Source organism: Myiozetetes cayanensis, unplaced genomic scaffold, assembly GCF_022539395.1.
Source record: "Myiozetetes cayanensis isolate MyiCay16 unplaced genomic scaffold, myiCay2020 scf6-25, whole genome shotgun sequence".
Taxonomy (NCBI): Eukaryota; Metazoa; Chordata; class Aves; order Passeriformes; family Tyrannidae; genus Myiozetetes; species Myiozetetes cayanensis.
Window position 1 is genome coordinate 6,042,735 of NW_026087853.1, and position 24,152 is coordinate 6,066,886.

Below are 24,152 nucleotides of genomic sequence, written 5' to 3' on the forward strand. Positions count from 1 at the left end.
TGTCTTAGCTTGCCCTGAAAGCTGTGGGGAAGCACCTTGGCTCTTCAGGTGAGGAGGCAGTGAAAAAGGAGCCATACAATTGTTCAGAGCTGTTGTGATTATTAACAGCAGGTTGGTATATGAACTGCTTTAGGTACTAGTACCAAGGGTCACAGACAATGTATATTCAGTTTTCAAAGTGGATAACATCCCTGAAAGAAAGATTCCAATTGAGAAGGGAAGACACCAAAAGTGATAGCATAGAGCTTGTCCCTCCTTAACCTGATTCTTGCTTAGTGCAAGTGTTCTTCTTCTACCAGTGTTACACCCTACATGGAGTGACAATGAGCAGCACTGCCCAGAGTTGCCAGCACTTCTGATCTTTGCTGTTTCCAAGGAACAGCATTAGAGTGAAGCTAAACAGACCTTTGATACTTAAACTACTACTACTGCTCAGACCTCTGAACACAGCATATCTGTTTTGTCTTACTGAGTTTGAAAGAAGTACTGGAGCACTCTGGAGGTGGAAGTGTATGGCTGGAAGCAGAATGTTAATGGGGAACTTTTCTAGTTCCTGGGATATTGCAATAAAATGAACCTGTCTACATTTAGGCTTTGTAGTCATTAGATAGGAAGGATGATGCACTTTCAGCAAAATCCTGCTTTAGTTTTCTACTGGGAATCTTAACTCTCTGCAGCTGGGAGAGGGAGGCTCCAGCCTCATGTACTGGCACCTCTTTGCTGCCCTTGTTCTTGGCCACTTTTAATCAATGCAATTTTTAACCCCAAGTTCTCCTTCCACTGGATACTGGAAGAGTATTTAGCAAGAATTTCTTTCCCTCTTTCTTCCCAGCGGAGCATGCTTGTGTATCTAATCCCTGTGCCAATGGTGGAATTTGTCACGAAATTTCTTCAGGCTTCAAGTGTCACTGCCCATCGGGGTGGAGTGGACCAACATGTGCTATTGGTGGGTATGCATTTACTGGTGACTAAATTGTTAGGATGGAAGGGCTGATGTAGCTAACTTAGTAATACCATGCTCTGTGGGTATGGAATTTGGTGATAGTCTTTTACTTTACCTGTCTTTTTAACAGCTAAGCACTGGTGGACTGAAAAGAGGAGTGGTACTATGCAGCCAGCAGTACTGATTTGATGCAGTTGAGATCTAAAGGCAATCAAAAGCGTAGTTGCACCCTCTCCAAAGAAATGCCCTGTTGCCAAAGCTTGTTTGACAATTCTAAAGGAAAATACAGAATGGTTTCATTTTAAGAAATATGAATGTGAGGATGAAGGGTTCTCCCTTTCTTAAATAGTTGAAGAGTAGATTTGTGCACTTAAATGCTTAAATGTCTGGATTGGAAGACAGGGAAGCGGTTGAAATGTATTGTGGTTCTCTGTAATTGATTTGCCTGTGATTTGGAACACAGGTGGCTTATCTATTTTTTAAACAGCAACTCTTCTCAAAAAAAAAAAAAAAAAAAAAGAAAAAAAACCCAACCAACCACAAAACCAAAACTGGCTGAACTTATGTCATGATCCTAGGATCATGACTTTCAATGAATGTGCAGAATTGTTGGCAGATTAACTGAATCTTCTGGCTGTTTGCAAACAGAATTCCTCTCTCCCCCTATTTCAGATGTGAGAAAAACCTAAATAAAAGTTAGGTTAGAAATGCTGGTTTGTTCCTTAGCTTGTTTGTTTGTACATTCTCCCCCTCCATCTCAAAATAACTTTAAACCAAAACCTGTTAAGCCAAGCCTTGAGCCCTGTAATGGAAGGCACGCTTTGACTTTGCAGATATTGACGAATGCGCCTCTAACCCTTGTGCTCAAGGAGGGACCTGCATTGATGGTGTTAATGCATTTGAGTGCATATGTCCACAACAGTGGATTGGAGCAACTTGTCAGCTTGGTAAGTAATTGCCTTCCAAAGTTTTGATGACTGCTGGAGGTTATTCCTAAATAGGGAATAACAGTGTGTGTTCCCGGCATGATGTTTATTGAAGAAAATGTGGAAAGTGTTGTGTTGTTATTGTTGTCTTAGTTCCCCTTTAGTAGGTCATAAAGCCAGAAGTTTCAGGTGAATCTAACTATTTGAGCCCCAACTTAAGCTAACTTGTAATGCCCCATAACTTTTCTGTTGTAAAATGCAGCATTGGTGATGGTAGCTCCTTCTTCATGGTGGCAGAACAGTGACTTAAGCTTATGGGGGCAAGAAGGGGATTTGCCCTGACTAACATATTATCTTTTTGAGTTTTGGCACAGGGAAGAGTAAGATAACATGCATGTGCTACTGTAGGCAAGTGTGCATTAAAAACCTGTGGTATAAAAATGGTTTCAGTGCTGCCCTACCAATGTATAATATGAGCTGCTGATGCTTGGACTGCATGGACACTTTGCTTGGTGCTGTGGTAATCTGTTTCTGGGTTTGTTCTTTATTCTTTTCTTTATTTTCTCTTCTTTCACAGATGCTAATGAGTGTGAGGGGAAACCCTGTGTTAATGCTTACTCTTGCAAAAATCTCATTGGTGGATATTACTGTGACTGCATTCCAGGATGGACAGGAGTAAATTGTCATATCAGTTAGTATTTCTTTAGTATGTATGATGACAGTAGGATGTTTTGTTCTTTAAAAAAGATTTTTCTGATGAGTCATAGTGCACATATTTGTACAAGAAAAAATACCTGTTGTCAGGATTTTTGACTTATAGCAATGAAAATTGAAAATACTGTTTGAAAAGTTATTTTAAAAGGTAATTGGTATTAAAATAAGCTGATACACACTTTAACTAGTAAATCTCTTCATTCTGATTTCCAAATGATATCATGTACTGATTAAATTTAAAATATTTTTATGCTAAAATGTTAGTTACACAATTTTTGGAGTATTTGAGTCATTTTTAGTACATTGTAATAGAAATATAGAATGTAAATTTTTATTAGATATTTCTAAAAATGAGAATCTCTTAAGACATCAAGCATCTTTGTCTTCTATTGAAATATTTAGAAAAGTCCTTTCTGAAAATCCCTTGTTCTCCATTTTTGTGCTAAACCTATACTTTACAGCTTAGTCTTCCAGTATAAATTCTAATGCTTTGCATATTTTATCTATAGATATTAATGACTGTCATGGACAATGTCAGCATGGAGGGACTTGTAAGGTAAATCTTACTTATTACATTCCATATTGAAAATTAGTCTTTTTCTACCTAGTTATGAATTCTGTAGTTTGGAATTACAGGTTGTTTAAATGAGGTTAAACGTTACAAGTGTAGTATTACACCTGCAGACTCTTGCACCTGTTTCACAAAATAACTTTTTATGTGGTGCTACTGCTGTTCTCAAATCCAGAATATAGAAATAACTTGAATTTTTGCATGCAAGTTTTATCAATAAACAAATCCTTCTACTTTTGCTTCTTTTCTTCCTGCCTCTCAAGGATGAAGTGAATGGTTACCACTGCTTGTGCCCTCGTGGTTTCACAGGAAAAAACTGTGAGATAGAAACAAATGAGTGTGAGAGCAATCCCTGCCGAAATGGAGGCCGCTGCAAAGACCTGGTGAATGGATTCACTTGCCTGTGTTCACAGGGATTCTCGGGAGTCTTCTGCGAGGTGAGGGCAGTGGAGACATTACTGCAATACTTCTCATGGACTGAATTCTTGAAAGAAATATATCTCTGGGTTTAAATGGGAGTAACTGAAGGCTGAAGCATTACTGACTATGGTAGCTGTTACCTGATACTCTGAATAAGCAAATTTGTTGTGCAGTGCTGTCATAGTAGCTGTAACACTTGAATTTGCTGCCTGATAAACTACAAGTTGTTGCTTATAGGTGTTGGCCTTCCTAAGTGTTTTAAGGCTGCAAGTATTCCTTAAGCTTGAAATGTTTTACTTTGCAATTGTCAGGACCTGTGTCCTTTTACCTTAGAATTCTTTAGGTTCTCATCCTGAAATCTCTGAAGTACGTAATTGAATTACCCTTTGAATAATCCTACTGCTGTTGCTAGGAGTGTATTAATTATTTATCAATTATCTATATTACATATGATGTAGATAATTAATATAAATATTAAAGGCAGGAAGATATGCAAGTACTGGCTCTCAGAACTTTGAGATCATTTTAGGAACGTGCAGTTCTAGTGCTTAAGGATCCAGATCTGAAATATTGAAGTCCTAATCATAATCCCTAAAGTACTTCATGATAATGAAGATATTCCTCTTTCTAGGGAGGATGTTAGACTTTTCAGTGTAAAATTACTTTGCATTAAGTATGCACTTTCTGGCTTTTGCTGATAGTCAAATCCATGTGAGTGTTATGCTTAGCAAGACAGCAGCAAATGGAGGCATTAGGTTAGAGTTTTGTTGGATTTATTCCAGAATTTTTTGTGGAGGACATTGGAGTGATCTACCTTAAATGCTGAAGCAATTTTATTCTGTTATTTGCATCGTTAAAGAAGCAGTGCCCTCCTTTTATTCAAAATTAAAAAGGGCTGCAGGTACCAACCAGTTTGATAAAACTGGTGCAGCATCTAATAGCTCATTTCTACATAAGAGTCATAACCTGAGTCCCCTACTCTGGGCTGATTCATACAATACTGCATAATTAAAGTTTTAGCAAATGTGCTTGAATAATAGGGGGGAGTTGGCTGCTTGCCTTGTGTGTTGCAGGAAATATCTACCATTGATTCCAGATGCTAAAGTACCAGCTACTGAACTTGCATTGGGAAGGGGAAATTTACACTAATGGAAGGAAACAAATGGAGACATCAGATAGAGGAGATCTGAGAATCTTTCTCAGCCCTTAGCTATTTTTTTTTTTTAATAGTTTGCTTTGAATGTTCCATATGAAAGCACGAAATGGCTTGCTGTAATTGTATGTGCTCCTCTGAATTAAATGCTTAACACCATTTGAGTTCCTTCTGCTTTGGCTAGTTTTTCATTTTTCTCTTATTTAGCTACTGAACTGCTAAAAATAGGCATCAAAAACCACTATTGGGCTTAATTTTATGTCTGTAAAGTTGAAAGCTATCTTTCTCCCAAGAGAGACATGAAGAAGGAAAAACTGACTTGAGGGGAGAAAGGCAATCCTTAAGAATAACAATTTGGAGGAAAGATACCGTGATGTAAAAATATCCCTTTTGAGGCTGCTTTGTGGATTTTGAGACCAATTTAGGGCATCACGGAATCACTGATCCTGTGTGTCAGTCTAAAGCAGAAAGCAGCAGAATTGTTTTGCCACAGCAATGTCCACGTGAAAGGTTATATTGTGAAAGCTGGGTTTAAATTTTGCTCTCTGAATCAGATGGTAAGAGTTCAAAAAGTACCTCATATATCTGTGTGTAAATTGGCATGGTGACAGTATCTGTAGGAATAAGGCCCTGAGCAGCTGGGTCTAACTAGACCTACTTTGAGCAGGAGGTGGGGAGTAGCTGACCTCTAGAGGTCCGTTCCAAGCTGTGTGGTTTTGTAATAAGTTCTCCGTGTTAATTGAGATGGGAAGAGAAGTTGCTCTGGAGGATGGGATTTTGTTCAGGTTCTGTGTATTTTAGATCTCTTGCAGACACAAAGCTGACAAGTGCACTGGTATTTAACTTGCATTATAGCGCTTAGTCCATGAATGTGAAGGACAGAGAAGTGACTTAAAGCGATCCACAACAGTCACAATAAGATGTCTCCTAATGGCTTAAGTAACTCCTTGCTAAGTTGTTGCAAATGTGCTGATTAAGCCTCCTGCAAAGGAGTATCTTCTTAGTGGTGGCACAAATGCTTTGTGTCAGGATGGGCTAAAGTAAGCTGAAATTTCTGTGTCTTGCAGGATGGAATGCAATATGTATGATTCATAAACCTTCTTAAACCTTGAGGTTCCTTGTACATTAGCTTCATCTGTGTCTTTGGCAAAGCAGATAATGCTGCCTGCTCCTGGGAAATGAAGCAGCTGCTGCTAACTTTGGTCTCTCTTACAGATGGATATTGATTTCTGTGAACCTAACCCTTGCCAGAATGGGGCTAAATGTTATGATCTGGGAGGAGATTATTACTGTGCCTGCCCTGATGACTATGATGGAAAAAATTGCTCTCATCTCAAGGACCACTGCAAGAACAATTCTTGTAAAGGTACCTGCTGTTGTCCAGAAATCTGTCGTGATATATTGATGGTACATTGTGAAAAAAATGGTATTTTTGGGAATAATATAATGCAGAAATGTTATTGTACTCACTTGGACTTTGTAAAATAGACAGTGAGAAGAAATGCTCCTTATTTATAGAGGTAGATGGTAACTTATAGTTGATTTAAAATTGTGATTTAGTTTTAATTTTTGTATAACATTTCTAAAATTAAAAACTGATGATGCAGATCCTTACTCTGATGATACACTTCTCATTCTTAGTAATAGACAGCTGTACAATAGAAGTCTTCACTAATGCTACCCAAGAAGGAATCCGTTTCATTTCATCTAATGTTTGTGGGCCCCATGGAAGATGTATTAGTCAGCCAGGAGGGAACTTTACTTGTGCCTGTGACAGAGGTTTTACTGGAACATACTGTCATGAAAGTAAGTAGGAGTTGTTTGTAAATTATTTTTCTCTAAAAATTTCTTAGTTTTTCTTATGAAGCTTTACAACTAAGAACAGAACATTTGGATTTCAATAAAGTTGCACAGAGCATTGTTATGGATGTACTGCTTGAAATTCAGTTTCTTCTGGTAGCAGTTGTCTTTGTAGTGGTTCACACTTCCTCTGTGAAAGGAAACTGGTTTTAGTCAAACTTCAATGTGAATGTGTCAGTTTTTAATAATGGCCAGTCTTCGCGAGCGAAGATCCGGGGAAGGTCTTTCCACCTTCCAGCCTGCGCATTGGATTTTTTAGGTGAGACACAGTGTGCGCGGAACTGAGCCCACCCTTTAATCCTAAGGTTCATCTGCCGGGGCCAAGCGAGCTTGGACGGTGGCAGCGAGGTCCTTAGGACGTAGGTGGGTTGCCTTTAAGGGCTAACGAGCCCCACCTGCCCGGGAATCGAACCCGGGTCTCCGCGGTGATAGCACGGCGCCTTTACCCCCTAGACCACCAGGGGCTCCATGTGTCAGTACCCACTACCTTTATGTACAGTTATAGAAGCCATGGATTTCTCCAACACAGGAGTGATAAAGAAGGGACTGACACACTTACAGCACAGCTTAGTAGTACCTGTATTCTACTAGCTGTCTTTTAAACACCTGGATATTTTTACCAGGTAAACGTAATGCTCTGGCTTGACTTGCTACATGAGAGAGAATACAGCTGGGAACCTTACCAGGCTTGAGAAGAGGTGGTTGAGCCTTTCTTTCTTTTGCATGTACAAATGAAGTAATAACTTTGTGCTTTTCCTAGAGGCACAAGTCTACATCACTCCTCTAAGTAAGGGGGAAGAGCCTTGAGCAATAATTGTTGACTTTCTGTTGTAGATATCAATGATTGTCTTGGTAAACCTTGCAAGAATGGTGGGACATGCATCGATGAAGTTGATTCATTTAGATGTTTCTGTTCAAGTGGCTGGGAAGGAGAATTGTGTGACACAAGTGAGTACTGCTAAGTGTTGTAACAGAGGTGGTTGATATGTGGTTAATAATGGGGTAGTTTCTCCATTCTATAACTACAGTCTTGTTTGCAGAATTGTTTTCTGGAAGATATTCTGGGTAACTGCTCTAAAAGTCTCAGTTCCTTTAATAGGAGCAGAATCTGATTCTTTGCTATAGTATGGGATTTGTTGCAGGAGGAGAGAACTTCTCCTGGGAATAGGCAAAAATGTAGTCCATGAACTGTACTAGGCCAGTTCATGGTTAAGTCCACCTCAGAGGAAACTCTGGTTATTTCTTTTTCCACTCTGAATGAAGCCCCTTCTAAAGCATGATGGCAAGGACTTGCTGAGACTTATTACAGGACATGCATGAATTCAGAAGTGAAATACAGACTGAGAAGCTTTTGGCAGCTATTGCTGTCGAAAGAGCCTTTTGTGTGGTCTAAATGAAGTTTGTTCTGGAATAATTATGTTCCACCTATTAAGACGTTTGTCTCAAGTGAAAAGACTTTTCTCTAAAATTTATGTTTGTGTGTGTATGTTTAATGTGTGTATACATACACATGTGTATATGGTTAAGCCACCTAATGGCTTTAACTCTGTGTTTTGAAACATAAAGCAGGAGAAGGGGGCCTTAACTGTCTCATGTGGATGTCCTGTGTTGGGGCCCCTTTTTGAGGACACTGTGGTCCCTCCTAGAAAGGTTTTTCTGAAGTTCAGAATACAGCTGTTTGTAAAATTGAAGTTACTTCGGTGCTTTACTTAGAAGTCATACAGAATGGTCCTTCTAAGCTGTCAGAAAATATTTCATAGTTCATGTTTTTCTGTATTATATCAGAGTTTTTTCCTTGCTTATATTTATATAACTTTGTAATAATTAGGACCGCTGTCTTCCTGAATAGCACAAAGTTTATTTTCTTTATAGAGAAGTATTTTGTATTTTCTCATGGCCTTGGCTGGGCTAGATCATCTAAACTGAATAACTGTTTTTCTAGATTTCAATGACTGTTCTCCTAACCCATGTCACAACGGTGGCCGATGCATTGATTTGGTAAATGACTTCTATTGTGAGTGTAAGAATGACTGGAAAGGCAAAACTTGTCATTCACGTAAGTGTTCTTTGCTTTGATCTTTAGATTACCCAAAGATTTGTTTTCTTTCTTCTCAAGGGACTAGAGTTCCTGAAATTTAAAATAAAACAATCGCAGTGAAAAAATAGGCACATTTTCATTACCTCTTCCATTTTCCCAGTCACAAAATGGAACACTTAAAAAATTTATTCCTTCATGGTAGTGAAACAGTTTTGTTAGACATGTCCTTAGATTCCATTCTTTGGGTTGTTTACTGTAATACAACAAGTGGAAGTATGTGTTTCTTGTGCTGTTGCATTTAAATATTAAGTCTCTTTTAAAGTACTTTTGTGATTAAAAGGTACATGTTCTTTAAATTCAGCAAGAGAAATGGAAATTAAAGTTGCTCTGTTGTGACGTGTAGGTGAATACCAATGTGATGCAAACACTTGCAGCAATGGTGGAACGTGCTATGATGATGGAGATACATTCCGCTGCTCATGCCCTCCAGAATGGATAGGAAGCACTTGCAACACTGGTAAGCTTTCCGAACTATCTACAGGTGAATCCAGAAGAAGTAGAGAAGTGTTTAAATAATAAATAAATTGTTTAGTAAATAAGCACACTCTGCTGGCTAGTTCAGAGTTGTTCCAGTTGGGTGGTGACTGAAGTTTAGAGTGACTTTTTCTACTCCCCTGACATGATTCTGATTTTTAGGAAACTGTTCCCCTCTGGCTGCATTTATGGTCTCTAACTTCTCCTAAGCGTAATACCTTTCTCTATTAGTCTTTAGAGGCCCTGTGTGAGGGTTTTCCTGGGAACTTAGTTCCCCACTTGGCTTACAGAGTCAAAATGTGAATAAGTTTATGATTGAGAGGTGTCTGAGCAGACATACTCGGGGAAAAATGGAAGGAAGTGCTCCTTGGGGATTTGCAGGGTTACTGCCTGCTGTAGGGAACCACTCTGGTTGTTTTGGACATTCAGTGTAGTATCTGTGGTCCATCTTTCTGAAAATGAAACTTCCATTAGGACCAGGAAGCTGAATGAAAGTCATTTCATAGAGTTTTACTACTTTTAGATATAATTGCAGCTTTTTTTTCGAAACCTGGACTTTAAATTATAGTATTTTATAATGAAGAACACCTCGTGATCTGGATAACTCACTGCCAAAGCAATAATTTAGCAGTATTTGAAGAATGCTTACACAGATGGGGAAGAAAATAAGTAATCCTTCTTCAATAAAATTTCATGGTTCAATTAAACAATTGAATTGGGAGGATGGTGAAGGTGAGAGGCTGTCATACGATGTGACTATTTTTGGAGCCTTTTGACCTTGTGAATCTTGAACTGTTGACTTAAATATTGTTTAGGATTGTGATATTGACATACCCAGATGATACATACTCTTTGTTTCCTGTGCTAAATAGAGACCTTTTCTGTTTTTCAAAGCTAAAAACAGCAGCTGTATTCTAAACCCTTGCATGAATGGTGGAACATGTGTTGGCAGTGGAGATTCCTTTTCGTGCATCTGCAAAGAAGGATGGGAAGGACGCACATGCACACAGAGTAAGGCTCTTCTCCTTTCTTCCCCTGCATTTCCCTGGGATATTGGGAGTGTCTGGCAGAGAGCTGTTAACTGAAACAAAGCAAGTTTATAGGGTTCATGTGCCAAAATATCTGAATCATTCAGAGTGGGAGGTAGGTAAAGAAGACGATGCTCGAGTAATGAATGAAGAGTTTGTCATGCCTCTTTTTGTATCTAGTCTCTGCCAAAATAAGACTCCTAGCCTTCTGTAAAAATATAGCTTTTGGAAACATGTGCAGAGCAGAAAAAGTCCTCGCAGAAATACTAATTTTAATAATGAAAACTACATGGAAAGGCGAGCAGTAGCATATAAAGACATTTTCTCTGAGGACAGCAGTTAACTACTTTGACATACCAATACAGTGAATTGGTTAGGTGGAGCAAAGCATGCAACTTTGGTTTGTGGGGTTTTTTTCCCCAAGGCATAACACTGGGGGAGGGAAAGTCTAAATTTCATCTCTGTTTTTACTCTAAGTCTACTGGTGGTATGATAACTGAACTTTCTTTGCAAGGATGGAAGAAAACATTCAGTTCTGTATTATTTTTATTTACTTTCCTTGTCAGGTATAATGTTTTCTAAACTATATTAAGTATTAAGTATTGGAAAATAAATTGTGCAACTAGTTACACTAGTCTGTATTCTTTTTTATAGACACTAATGACTGCAACCCTCATCCATGGTAAGTATATGACCTCCAGTTCTGTACCTATTGTGAAAACAAAAGTGAGCACAGTAATATGGATTTCCATTTCAGATTAGAACTAATTCTACTCTAAAATAATTGAAGCCAGCCTCTCTAAAATATCTTAAAACCATTTTTTGCCATGCCATATCTATTCCTTGACAGCAACAAAGACAGCAAAACAATCCTGAGTTGATTCATGTATGAACAGATAAAAGTATTTTGTGTAGTCTTCATGCTAGAGCTGAATAGTAAATTACAGTGACATGTAGTGAATCAGACTTGATATCTTTTGAAGCCTCTGCAACTGAGTAGAATAAAAAATTAGAAACTGAAACCTGTTAGTTTACAATAAATAAATAAATAAATTTGAATGTCCTGTTAGCTCAGTTACTACTTCTAAACGTGTTTTTAAAACAAAATTAAATTTTTGGAAGATACAATGGGAATATTTTGAATATAGAGGTTGATATTTATGGTTGAAGGCAAAAAACATTGTGTGGATGAAACAAACAATTGGTGTGTCATGTATTAAAAAAAAGAACCAAATTTGCAAAAGTTTGGGCTTTCTTGAAATTGCTGTTTCATCTCCTTGAGATCTGTGGCTATACTTCCTCATGCATTTGTAGGATGCTGCTGATTTAACAGGTGACTTACTAAGCAATATTGTTTGTCTAGCACTACATTTCCCTGTTGATAGGAATAAATCATCCCCTTAAACAGCAGCAGAGGCTTTAATTAACAAAGTTTTAACTGTAGCCCAATGAAACAGTGCAGATGACTTTTTTTTAAGTAGACTTGTATCATGAATTAACAGGGACCTTTTAATTTTGCATTGTTGAATAGTGAGAGAGTACTGTGAATAGGGACAATGGAAATTTGCATCTGAACACGCTGCCTAAGGCTCATCTTTAGACAAGTGAGTCTACCCTGAGAATGCCTGGTGTAATGACAGGTTTGTTATTTTTACAGTTACAATGGAGGCATCTGTGTTGATGGGGTGAATTGGTTTCGATGTGAATGTGCACCCGGGTTTGCTGGTCCTGACTGCAGAATTAGTAAGTACCTGCGTGGGTAAAGGCCTGAATGGTTGTACCATTCTGATACACAAATCTGAAAGAACTCCTGGTGACCTTTTTGTGTTAGGTTAGCTGAATTCCCAATAATGAAACAGAAGCCACCTGTTAAGCCAGGTACTGATACCTTGTGAATATTTCCAAATTATATGCCTTTGTTAATTTCATTAAATGGAGCTGAAATGACTTGGCTTAAATCATACTGAAAGATTCGGTTCCTGGGTTTCACTGGACAGTTCTGAAGGTTCTGGAGTGCTGGTTTCATAGTACCTTAAGTTTTAAATATTTCTCTCGATAAAGAACTTGTTGGTAAAGATGATGTGTATCGGCAGGTGTTCCACTTAACATTAGAAACCAAAATCCCCTGAGACTTTGCAAATGAAAACAAAAACATCAGGAGTGCAGTGCTGGCACGTGAATAACAGAAGCATGATAAAGGTCTTTTCAGAGTTAGAAAACAAACCTGTTACACTGCAATTATTCTTGAAGGATAGAGGCTGAAAAGAAGGGAGAGCAACAGCTCTAAAACTGTGTTGAAGTGTTGTGGAAGAATCCCATGTTATTGTTTAGTTGGGTTTGGGGGTTTACTTTTTTGTGTTTGTTTTTTTAATGGAATGTTACTATTTTGACTTACATGGATAGATACCTTATTTTTACTTTGTTTCTGCTTTGGAAGATCAAACTTGGAGTCTTCTGTAGCCTTGAGGCTTTTAGGCTTGGTCCTTCCACTCCATCAATATGGTGTTGTGCCTTCAAGTTGAGACTTCATCCTCACTCTGGCTTATAGAAGAACCAGCACCTCTAGTTGGAGGGCAGCTGCAGCACTTGTAGAAGCATCAGCTTAGTGATGTCTGGATAGAGAACCAGGAATGGCAGATCATCCTGTATCTGGGTCCAGACACCCAGAAAAGGATATTGAATTCTTGTTGGGTGCTCCCTTCCCCTTAAGGGTAGGATGTCACAAATACAAATACTGTGCTTTAATGGAACTGCAGGCATTTTTTGCTTGTTTAGGCTGGTATAGACGGAAGGAGTAGCTCTGACAAAAATGCCTTTTATGTCTGATACAGAAACAGAGTTAACAGTAACTTCTTTCAGCATACAGAGACTGGAGGATCTTAAACCTACATGGCTTGAAGAGAGGAGGGAAGAGTAGTTAAACCCCACCGATGTTTAGATACTTGTGTATTTGCATAAAACTTCATCTTAGTGCACTTTTGAAGGAAGCTACAATAGAACCAAAAGCCCTTCCATATCCGTTTGATTCTTTTCTATTGCCTACATGTGTAGCAGTCTCATTACTGCCACTTACCATGTTCACTTTCAAAGTTCAGTCCTTTAAAGACAGAAAATAAGCTGATACTGTGTTTTGGACAAGAACTGGTGTTTGAAAAGTTTTTCTGAGGGGTTGGGATTAAATATGAATGCCATTCATATTCAGTGGATAGAAACCTTTCAAAAGGTGCTTTGGAAGAGAAAGGTTAAGGTTGAAAATGAAGCAGTTGGTTCCTGTAGCTTCTGAATTTGGACTCTGTTGCCTTTTGTAGCCTGTTGCATAAATTAGTATTGGTCACTTCCCTAGGGTAACAAATGACCCCTTGCCATCATCTGAGTGCACTATGCTTCCCTGCCTTTTTCCATAGATTTCTACAGCTAAGCCTCTGAATCTTGGAAAGTGGGGTTTTTTTAAGAGGCTTTTGTCCTAAGTATGTATGCACTACATTAATCTGCTCACTTATGTCAAGGTTATTGATGTTGGTCAAATGTGTTACAAACCAAACTGTTATTCTTCTGCCTCACAGTGACTTGTATTGCACTAAGTCACTTTTTTGAGCCTTGTTGAGCAAAATTCATTCTTCAACTCTTGCACTGTGATAACCTCATGAAAGCATGTGCTTTTCTAGGAAGCCTAAAGGTCTGAGTTTAGTGCCAGAACAGGATGTGGGACTTGTTCTATAGCTGAATGTGGAGAAGGCATTAGCACCTTCAGCTCTCAAACACCTCTGCTTTGTAAGATGAGTCAGCATATGACTGCTGTTTTGATTACCAGAACTTCAATTAGGGTGCAATTATGAGAAATCTATCACAGGTTACTGCTAAAATGGTAGAACTGTTTAATTAAGAGATTAATTCTAAAGAGGAACTGCCCTTACTTTTCTAAAAGGAGGTATTGTCAATTAAATCTCAGTAAATTATTAATTACAGTGTTCTGTGTCCTTGTCACTGAGTTTTACCTATTTTCTATCCAGATATTGATGAATGCCAGTCTTCCCCTTGTGGATATGGTGCCACCTGTATAGATGAAATAAATGGATACCGATGTAATTGTCCCCCTGGAAGAATTGGTCCAAGATGCCAAGAAGGTATTGTTATATCTATCAACCTTTACCCAAAAATCAGTAGCACACAATGTAGCTAGTACAGGGTTTATATACAGTAGTCTGATGTATAAGGAACGGTAGCTATTATTTTTGTATTTAAATTTGTATAGTTTTAACTTGAAGAGGTGAAATGTCTGAGTGTGGTTTGTTTTTTGGTTTTGTTTTTGTTTTTCCCTTAGTGATTGGAATTGGAAAGCCTTGCTGGCTTAAAGGAATGACTTTTCCCCATGGGAGTCGATGGGAACAAGAGTGCAACAGCTGCCACTGTTTGGATGGCCGTATTGACTGCACCAAGGTAGGCATTTTGAGCTATTTTTTTTTAAATTCTTCTGGCTGAAACTTACTGTTCTTCATGCACAAGTTAGTCTTTGTCTCTCCTAAATTTCCTTTGTTTAAAAAAGAAGTGACTTCCTGTAAAAGCACTTATGGATTGTCTTTATAATCATAAGTTACTGTCTGCTCTCTGCCTGCTAGAACAAGCTCACTAGAGCTCTTGTTACAGAAAATGAAATATTAACTAGAATAATGATCCTTGAAAGGGTAAATAAATTACTCTGCTAAAACTTTTTGGAAAGTTTTAGAGCTCCTAATTTTGTGTAATATTACTTCCAAGGTGGAAGACACATTGGAAGAAGTTTCTTCAGTGGGTATTAATTGCCTTTTTGTCTTGTCCTTCAGTGGCTTTATGAATTGAGAGATTTCAACCTTTATATATTTATTATGGACTATATCCTGGTGGTTGTGACTAGGAAAAAGTAAAACTAATCCAAATGCAGATTGAAGATGTTAGTATATGTGCTCCAAGCCTTTCTGCCCTCCTGAGATAGCATTTCTCAGTGGGTTTGTGGTACCTGTGAAACTTTATATCACAGCTGGAAAGAGAAGGAAGGTTGGTGCTGCTGACAAGTTGTAGGGCTAAGTGGGTGGCTCCAGCTGAGCACTAATAGCATTTAGAACATTGCCTTACATGGCAGTCTCACATCTTTCACTGGGAGGACCAGTTAAAAAACCTCCAGGTTTTATCAATCTAGCTTTAGTCTTACTTTTTTTTTTTTTTTAACTAAGTGCACACTGTAGGCAAAGAAGTAGCTAAATCTTGCACTTAGTAATTTAGAAATGCTAATTTAGACCCTTTATGGTGTTGGGATTTCAAGTTTGAAATGCCTTCAGAAGATAACAGTATGTGAAGGTAACTAGAATCTCAAATGGTGGGTACTGTAAATGCAACTTATCTGTGTGTGGTATTTGGTTGTTTCCTGCATAGTGGAACAAATTAACTTTCTGGCTGACAGTTGTGCTTTGAGAATCTGTAAGTTTCTACACTAATAGCTCTATAGTATTGTGTAGAATCTTAAAGGTTATGTGGAATCATATAATATCCTGAGTTGGAAGGGACCCACAAGGATCATTGAAGTCCAGCTCCTGGAAAGGAACTGTGTTTGGAAACTTGCTGCACCTCAGTAATTTGTGGGTACCAGCATACTGTTTTCTTTTGGGAGTGTGGTTGAAGTGGCACTGCTTATCACCAGGGTACATCAGCTCTTGACATATTCAGCATTCTCTGGCAAGGATGTCAGCATAAATAATGAAGAAATCAATCTTTGTGGAGATATTTCTCTTTCTGAATTATAGAAGTCTAGATGAGTAGATTAAAATGAATGCTTCAACTTCTGTATTGCTCAGTTATGTGGGACAAATCCATAAACTTCTAAGGAGATATGCCCAGTCAGTGGTTTCTTGGGTTATTTTTGGCCAGTTTTTTACTCTTCTGTCCGTACAAAATGTCCTCATTTTGTGGAACAGCAGCTCCATCTGCTACGAGACTACAGCAGTATCAAAATGAGAATATTTTGCAGCCAGCAGTAGATCATGACCATCTTTCGTGAATTCCTTATTTTGATTTGAGCAATTACCATTAACAGTACTTTGTTCTTTTGAATTTCTAGGTGTGGTGTGGAAAAAAACCTTGTCTGTTACACAAATACTGGGATAGTTCAAACAACCAGTGTCCCATGGGTCAAGAATGCCAGGAGAAGTACATGAAATGCTTTCAGCCACCATGCACAGACTGGGGAGAATGCAGTGCCTCTGAACCTCTGCCTATCAATATCAAGTGTCTGCCTAATTCTGGGTACCTGGACAATGACTGTGCTAGAATTACTTTAATTTTTAATGGAGACAAAGTCCCCCAGGTGAGAACAGAATTCATAATGAGGTATGGCAATATATGTGGAGATCTATTCTATGTCACAGCATGGAAGATTAAGTCTAGTATGACCTCCTGCTGTTATAAACTTGCAAAATCTTTTACTAGACTCCTGTTCTATGAATTGTGCTTTGTCTAAAGGGTGAGGCAAAATTAGGGTTTGTACTGAATATGTAATTTTCTTTCTTTAGCCTTGAACTATTTACATTTCAAGATGGGCTCAGGCTGTACTAGGATAGTCATGCAAACTCTGTTTTTCACCCTTTATCACCCTTTTCTGCCTTTTCTTGCTGCTATTTGCTACCTTCATTGGGTTTTAGTAACTGCAAGAACTCAAGGTGTTTATTTTTATGTGCCATTTTTCACTTGAGCTAAAATCATGTCATCTCCCTTGCTTCTAACAGGGCACTACAACAGAAAATATCTGTTCTGAAATCCGGTATTTACCAGCTACTAGGACTGTTTCTAGGGACAGGACTCTGATAATATTATGTGATCTGTCTTACTCCACAGAGAATGCAGTGGAAGTTGCTATTGTAAGTATGAGAGTTGTATTAATATATATACAAAAATGTTTTCTTATTAGTTTTTGCTGGGAAAGAGGTCATTTAAGCTTGTTCCATTTGAATGCAGGTGGTGAAATCTGTGGCTTAGTCTTGACTGCAAAGCAATGTTGTGATCTCACAATTTCCTGTACTGCCAGATAGCTGAAATTGCAGGTCATTAATGACAGAAGGCTACTACAACCTCCTGATAAACTAGTCTTTAGAGTAATTCAGCCCAAATCAGAGAACAGGTGCCTACTTGTTCTGTCAGAAATCTTGGTCTGTTGACCTTCTCAGTAAGGAGATAGGGTTGCAAGTGACTGGACTGGATCTTGTGAAGAGGTTTCTGCTGTGCATTTGGAGTATGGCTGCTTCAGGATATTCATTAAACACAAGGTACCAAGTGAGAAGTAGAAGAAGGTGCAAGATGAGTAGATGAAAGTACCTGCTGCCCTAAAGGGATAAAGACTTCCTTTAGAGGCACTTACAGCTCAGTCACTTCATGCCAGTGTCTAGCTTTGATTTCAAGAAAGGGTTAATTTTCATAGTAAATGTTTATCCAGGCAGAAGCTGGCTTGTCTGTCTCTTCTAGTACTGTAAAGAACATGCTGAGCCATGATGCAGGGACCAAAGTGTATGGTATAAATAGAGCAGACTGTTATTAGTCCGAGCTTCTATCTAGATAATCCCCATCTTGAACTGCTCCAAACTATGACTAAGTTTAGCTCATCAGTTTAAGTAACGTGGAAGTCACTGCCTTTCCTTTGAGGTAGGCTAGATTAGCAAGTAGGTGTGTTACCCACCAAGTCTGACACTGCATCTGCAGTTTGGGCAGAGCCAGCCGTGCTATTGCTATGGTAAACTTCTAGGGTACTGTTTGTAGCTACTGTCAGGCAAATTCAACCCAGTGAACTCAATTAAGGTCTAGCTGTAGTACATTTCCATGGTTAGGTGATTGCAATAACTTCTTGTTTTTCCCCTTCACTCCCTTTAGTCCTTTGTCCCACACCGAGATGAACAAGATAATAGCCTCATACAGAATGCTGCTAATACAATAGTAAATGCCATCACTAAGCGACAGAACAGCACTGTTATGTTGGCAGTAACTGAAGTCAAAGTAGAGACCATCGTTGTTGGGAATTCATCATCAGGTAAGTCTCCCAGAGCATACCTCCTGTGTGTGTGTAAGCATTTTCTGTTCCCCTGCTGTCAGTCTTCTCTCGTCTTTCTTAACATGTTGGGGAAAATGATAGATCAGGTTGTGTCTTTTAATTGGTCTTACTAACTGAAGAGAAAGTGGCTTTAGAAATCAAGATTTTTGTGCTTGTGGGCTTGTTTAAGCTTAACCTCATACCTAATGTGATATCCCCAGATTCTCTTACTGTGGTTATTGTATTTAATTTCCATTGCAGTTCCCCAGTCTAAGCATACCTCTCACAAGATAGAGTTGTTCTCGTGTGTGGTTCCAGTTCTTTTCAATTCTCCTGCATTTAACCTTAGGCCAATGTCAGCCTTTGATGTTGCTGCACTGAGGCTGTGAGGAATTAAAAATATGGGGAAGGGGAAGACAGTGTGGTACCAATATCTTGTGAAGTGCTTATGTATTATTTACTTCAAGAATTAAAAATGTCTAGTTTTTTTTCCAGTACTTTGCCATGACAATGTAAAACTTTGCTCCCTTCTTCACTATGTGTTTCTGACTAGTGCACAGCTGACTTAAAATGCAATGTTCATTCTTCTTGAGGATATAGTGAGATTGGAGACCTTTATCTCTGATTGGCTCTCCCAGAGCTGTGCCAAAATAAGCGGTTGAAGACTTTGCATGCCTGTGTTCCTGCCTGGGGGAGGCAGGAGACGGTCTTGTGGAAGACCGCTGGTAGGCTCAAGTTCAACTAAGCCCCAGAGTGAAAATCTTACAATGGTAGGAGACTCTCCCAACTTTTTCCTAGGCCTCCCCAACATAATCTTCTGGAAGATCTTCCACCCATAGTCCAAACAATGAGTAGATTGCCTGGTTCCACTTTCCTTGCATTTCCCTTCTAGGAAATGCCTTTCATCTGTTAAAGTCTTGGCAAATGTATTATTTCCTCAGCTCTCCGAAAGGAGTGTACCTTCTTTGTTCTTGTCTTGAACAGCAGTTGTGTAGATGATAAAGAATTGAGCTGAGATTCTGATGTACTTCATCCTCTGTTTTTCTGATTGTGTGTTAAATGCCAGGGAAAAAGGGATGTGGATTACTCTGCCTCCCACCTCAGTAATATTTAAAGAGACTCCTAAATTACTGGATGAACTCTGATTCTCTTGCAGAACGGTTTCTAGACTCCACATTTTAGTATGCATGCTATATTGGCCCCTAGTTCTTTAAGTGGAGTTGTTCTGAAGTAAACTGTAACCTGGACACTGATATTGTTTGATTTTGGTTTGGTTTATTGTTACCCCTTAATTGGGCAAGGTAGGTGAAAACCTATCACAAAATGTGGTGTCAAGCTTATGTGTATGATGAGAATCTCATTTCTATGGGATGCTCAAGTGTCTAGGTGGAGATGATCACTTTGACACTGGCATTGATTTCCTGTCTTAAAGAAAAAGTAGTCTGAATTTGGAATCTGTATGCAGACAATTCTGTATAAGAACCTGTTATTAAGTAAACTTGGATCCACGGTAATGTGACAAAATAACAGATGTGATAGCACTAAGAATGCAAGCTTTGTATTCTAGTCTTGGAGAAGCTGTTATGAAGAGCTCCTTTCTCCTTGAAGTATTTCCTCCATTCATGGATTAGTGTTAAATTGCTTATGAAAAATAAGGATAGAATAGCAGTTACTCCTTTAAGAACAATACTTTCCCAGACTGTTAAAATACAATTTTTAGATCCCTTGAGGCCAACCATGCTGGCAGTTTACTCACCTCCCTGTCCCAAAAGGAAATGTTTGAGGATGTTTCACATTCCACGCAGGAATATGCTCAGAAGGCACTTGAACATTAGAGTGAACGACTGTGGTGTTGAAACATTGGTTGGTTTCGTACAGTCTTTTACAGGTTATTCTGTAAGCAGATGTCTTGAAACTGCTGAGGGAATTTGTTTGGATCAGACATTAGTAATGGGTTGACAGCATTTGCCTGCAGAGCTGTTGAACAATCCCATGCTCTCTACAAAAAGCAAAGCACCTCATGTCTTATTGCCTCTAGCACATGTGGATTTTTGCTTATCAGGAAGAAGAGAAGAAGTTGTTATTCTGTCCTAGCTGTGAAGTCCTTGAGGAAGGGGGTGGGGAAAAAGTCCAAACATACGTAAATTTTCAGTAATGTTTTCCTAGAGAAATAATCTAGGTCTTTGTGTCTGGGAGAACACCAGAGTGAGTTTTGGATTGGGAATGTGGAGGAAAGCAATTGCCTCAACTCCTTTTGTTTGTTCACTTAGTGAGGACTCTTGTATCTAGTGACAATATTCTGATGTTTCATTTTGAGGGGAAAAATGGAACATCCTAGGGAGTGCACGATCAATTTGATTACATAGCTCTAACCTGAATGTTTCTGGAGATTGTTGATGCACAAATGTGTGTAGATTTGATGTTAAAGGACTGATAGTAAATGCAGGACATATTTGTGATGCAAGTGTCAGTACTTCTAGAGCAACTTACAAGCACAGTACTCTGTGGCCTGCCTCCTGCTGGGATAGGCTCTTAGGAGTCATTACTGAGGTTTTCTGGGCCAAATTCCATGTAGGTGCTTGAGAGAGATGCTGCTTATATAACCAGTTTGTCTTTTAGAGGGGAAAAAACATCTTAAATGGAGCGTTCCTCACTCATCATTAATCAAAGAAAACTCTTGACTTTAAACTAGTAAAGAGCACTTCCAGATGGGCTGGTGCATTTAGGCAGTTATGACTGTGCTGTAAAGACATCTTACTTCCTTTCTCCCAAAAAAAATCTTTCAATGAGTAATCTGTGGCTAAGTATGGATGTTTCTCTTGCAGATGTCCAGTGCTGTGTACCTTGTTCTGTTAACTCAAGACTATTTCTTTTCATTTGCCCCCTAGATTATTTGGTTCCAATTCTTTGTGCGGTATTTAGCATTGTGTGGCTGACTTGTATAATCATCTGCGTGTGGTGGACTCGGAAGAGAAGAAAAGAGAGAGAGAGAAGCCGTCCTCCCAGAGAAGAGGGTGCCAATAACCAGTGGGCGCCTTTAAATCCCATCAGAAATCCTATAGACAGATCTTATAGTAACAAAGACATTCGTTATGAATGCAAAAACTTCATATCTCCTCAAAAAAGAACTTGTGATGCAGTAGAGGAGTATGTAGAGTATGAGGAAGAGGAGGATGAAGAGGAGGAAAGAGATGAGGAAATGGACAAATTCCTCTCTCACAAACTCACAAAGCCTTTGCCGACAAAGGTATCTGACACATCAGAGAGCAGTCCAGTAAAGAAATCCCATCAAATAGGCAAAATGGACAACAGATCTGTAAAAAATGTGAATGCATCAAACTTTGAAGGCAGTAGAGACTAACCTGTATTTGGGACGTAGGCAGACTGCGCCTGCGCTTGCTGGGGAGGGGAAAAATTGACATCTCCACTTTGCATCAAGGACTAAAAATATCTGGAGTCAAATGTTCATAGTTTCTTTATTTTGCGTAAAAAAAATAAATAAAAATAATAAATAAAATTTATTTTGTTTCTTTAGCCTTGTATAAATTATTCAATGACTGTCAGATGAAAAAAAAATGAGTAATCTTTGATAGTTGCTATTTTTGTAAAGTTTACTTATAATACACTCGCTGTGTGGCAGAGGAGAGGTTGTATTTTCAATATGTGTAAAGTTTATTACAAAAGACTGTACACTGTTTACAGAATGTATTTCTTTTTATTACGTGCTCTAATTTAATGGTGGCTTTAAAACCTCCTGGTTGAGGAAATTGTGTGAACTTTAAACTGCTTTCTTGACTTTGAATCTCTATTAATGGCAGCTCACTGCACTTGTTACGTTGGTAGCTTCTGTAAGATTTTTTCCAAATTTGCCTTACACACTTTGTAATAGGAACAAAAAAAAAATAATTATAGAGATCTTTCAACTGTGGTTTAAAAGTGGCCTTTTTATTTCTGTTTAATTACTTTAGAATTGCAGTATTGAAGCATGTGACAAGTGCCTTGAGATTAAACTTTTTCTATAGCAACTGTCAAAGACTGCCATATCAATATAGTAAAATTGTGAGAACTCTAGGTTCCCCAACTGACACAGTTTATTTTCTAATAGTGAAAGTGCTTTTTTGTAAATATGTACATATTAAATGAATCACTCTGTATATTTGATTTAATAAGTTAAATATTTTGGTCTTTTTTTTTTTACATGTCATTCCTTTTAATTTATGTTGCAGAAAAGGAGGTTCTATGGCAGTTTATAAGACTCTTTTTGGTATAATGTCCAGATTAGAAAACGATGTTAATACAATCAATGTTAGAAATCTGTTGGTCATTTGTATTTACATAGGAGCATAACCACTTATGTGTAAATAGATCCAGAAATGTTTGTTTATCCCCATGTTCAGCCCATCTCAAGAACACTAACGGGTGCATCTACTGTACAGTACCAACATAGCGAGGCATTGTTTTTTCTTTTGTGAATATGTTAATTACATGTGGTATTACTTTTTTTTTTTTTGCGTTTAAATACAGGCCTAATGAAGGGAACAATATTTTCCTCAATCTTGTTTCTGTTGTGCTTTATTCATCCTTCGCTCTAAAGGAAAAAAGGCTGGCAAGCTCAGAGGATGGGAGTATCTCATTAGAAATGGTTACATGTTATGGAAGGCTTATGTGCTTTTTTTTTTCTTTTTAAGGCTTTTATTATTGCTGTTAACTGGGCAAACTATAGGTTTTTTTTAATTACTGAAGAAGCATAACACTACATACACCTGGTTACCCTGCCACTGAGAAGAGCTGACATCTGAGAGTGTAAACTCTGGCCCATGAACAATGTAAACATGAATGTTTTGAAACCAGTTATTTTATACAGGAATGCAGGATTTGCTTTGCAGGATCATCTGTATTAGTACATTTTTTTGACATGTTCTTAAAAAAAAAAAACTTTCAGAAAAGAAACTATTTATTAAAGCATTTTATAATGATGTTTGTTGTAACTTTTTTACTTGTGCTAAATATTCAAAACTTATTTTGATAACCTGGTTAGGAGTTAGTTTAGAAAAGGGTACTATCCTTCTCATGTTCCCCAGTATAATCCTGAGTATTTAAACCAAAAACACTTTTTTTCTGCTACTCTTGTAACTTTTTGTACTGTAATGCTGCTGTCTTCCATAATCTAATAAAATGATTCCCTCATTGTGTGTAAGATACTTCAGGTTGTGTTTGCTTTCTGAGTGCTTTGGCGTTCGGATGTGACAAGGCTAAACAGAGGAGGAGTGAAAGTCCTGACTTAATTCCCTGTACTTTCCGTAAGCTGAGCGTTCAGCCCGCACTGGGTGCCGACACTTCCCGAGCCCGCTTTGCAGCCTTGTCCTGTGCCCACGCTGCCGACAGTCCGCAGGAGGTGGTGTCCCATGTGTGCTTTACAGACAGAGACACCTCCATCTCCTAAACTGGGTCTCTCCCTGCGCTGCCCCTCTGCAAAGCACAAGGGCTGTGTTTTAGCTGCCAAGAGTCGGACTTGATGATCCTTGTGGGTCCCATCCAGCTCAGGATATTGTGTGGTCGTGCGTACGATCTGCCTCCTTTTTTTGCGGTGGTTCTTCTCCTGGCTGCTGAGTGAAGGCTTGTCTGAGCAGCGGCGTTTTGATTCCTCGGGTGAGAAGAGCATGCAGGGGCCTGAGGTGGTATCCTTGCCAAATTGAGTTGGATTTTAAAGGAATACCTTCCTCCTCTATTCTGCAGCTGCTCGTGTCATGCTCCAATTTCAGTTCACTAGGTCTGTGCTTGTTTCCTACAGTGGATTTGTATGGAATATTGTTTGCAGTAAAAGGTGAATTCTTTTGTAACTTAATATGGAATATAAAAGTTGAATTTTTCCTAGTAGCCATCAGCCTCCAAAGAAGAATTGTAGATCCTAGCAGAGCTAT

The 24,152-nt window shown here is 38.6% G+C and overlaps 1 protein-coding gene across 1 annotated transcript in view; it reads left to right on the top strand.

The window, feature by feature from the left end:
- The window catches only part of JAG2 (jagged canonical Notch ligand 2), a 70,976-nt gene extending 47,544 nt beyond the window's left edge, over window positions 1-23,432 (top strand). Inside the window, exons 8-26 of the mRNA XM_050335532.1 lie at window positions 833-946; window positions 1,777-1,890; window positions 2,447-2,560; window positions 3,093-3,139; window positions 3,418-3,591; window positions 5,943-6,093; window positions 6,369-6,533; window positions 7,422-7,535; window positions 8,530-8,643; window positions 9,029-9,142; window positions 10,054-10,170; window positions 10,842-10,869; window positions 11,845-11,930; window positions 14,198-14,311; window positions 14,509-14,624; window positions 16,276-16,521; window positions 16,940-17,071; window positions 18,075-18,231; window positions 21,120-23,432. Of these exons, the coding sequence (XP_050191489.1) occupies window positions 833-946; window positions 1,777-1,890; window positions 2,447-2,560; window positions 3,093-3,139; window positions 3,418-3,591; window positions 5,943-6,093; window positions 6,369-6,533; window positions 7,422-7,535; window positions 8,530-8,643; window positions 9,029-9,142; window positions 10,054-10,170; window positions 10,842-10,869; window positions 11,845-11,930; window positions 14,198-14,311; window positions 14,509-14,624; window positions 16,276-16,521; window positions 16,940-17,071; window positions 18,075-18,231; window positions 21,120-21,592 (2,690 nt within the window). The 3' untranslated portion in view covers window positions 21,593-23,432. The remainder of the gene's footprint in view (window positions 1-832; window positions 947-1,776; window positions 1,891-2,446; window positions 2,561-3,092; window positions 3,140-3,417; window positions 3,592-5,942; window positions 6,094-6,368; window positions 6,534-7,421; window positions 7,536-8,529; window positions 8,644-9,028; window positions 9,143-10,053; window positions 10,171-10,841; window positions 10,870-11,844; window positions 11,931-14,197; window positions 14,312-14,508; window positions 14,625-16,275; window positions 16,522-16,939; window positions 17,072-18,074; window positions 18,232-21,119) is intronic.
- The last annotated feature ends 720 nt before the right edge of the window (window positions 23,433-24,152 follow it).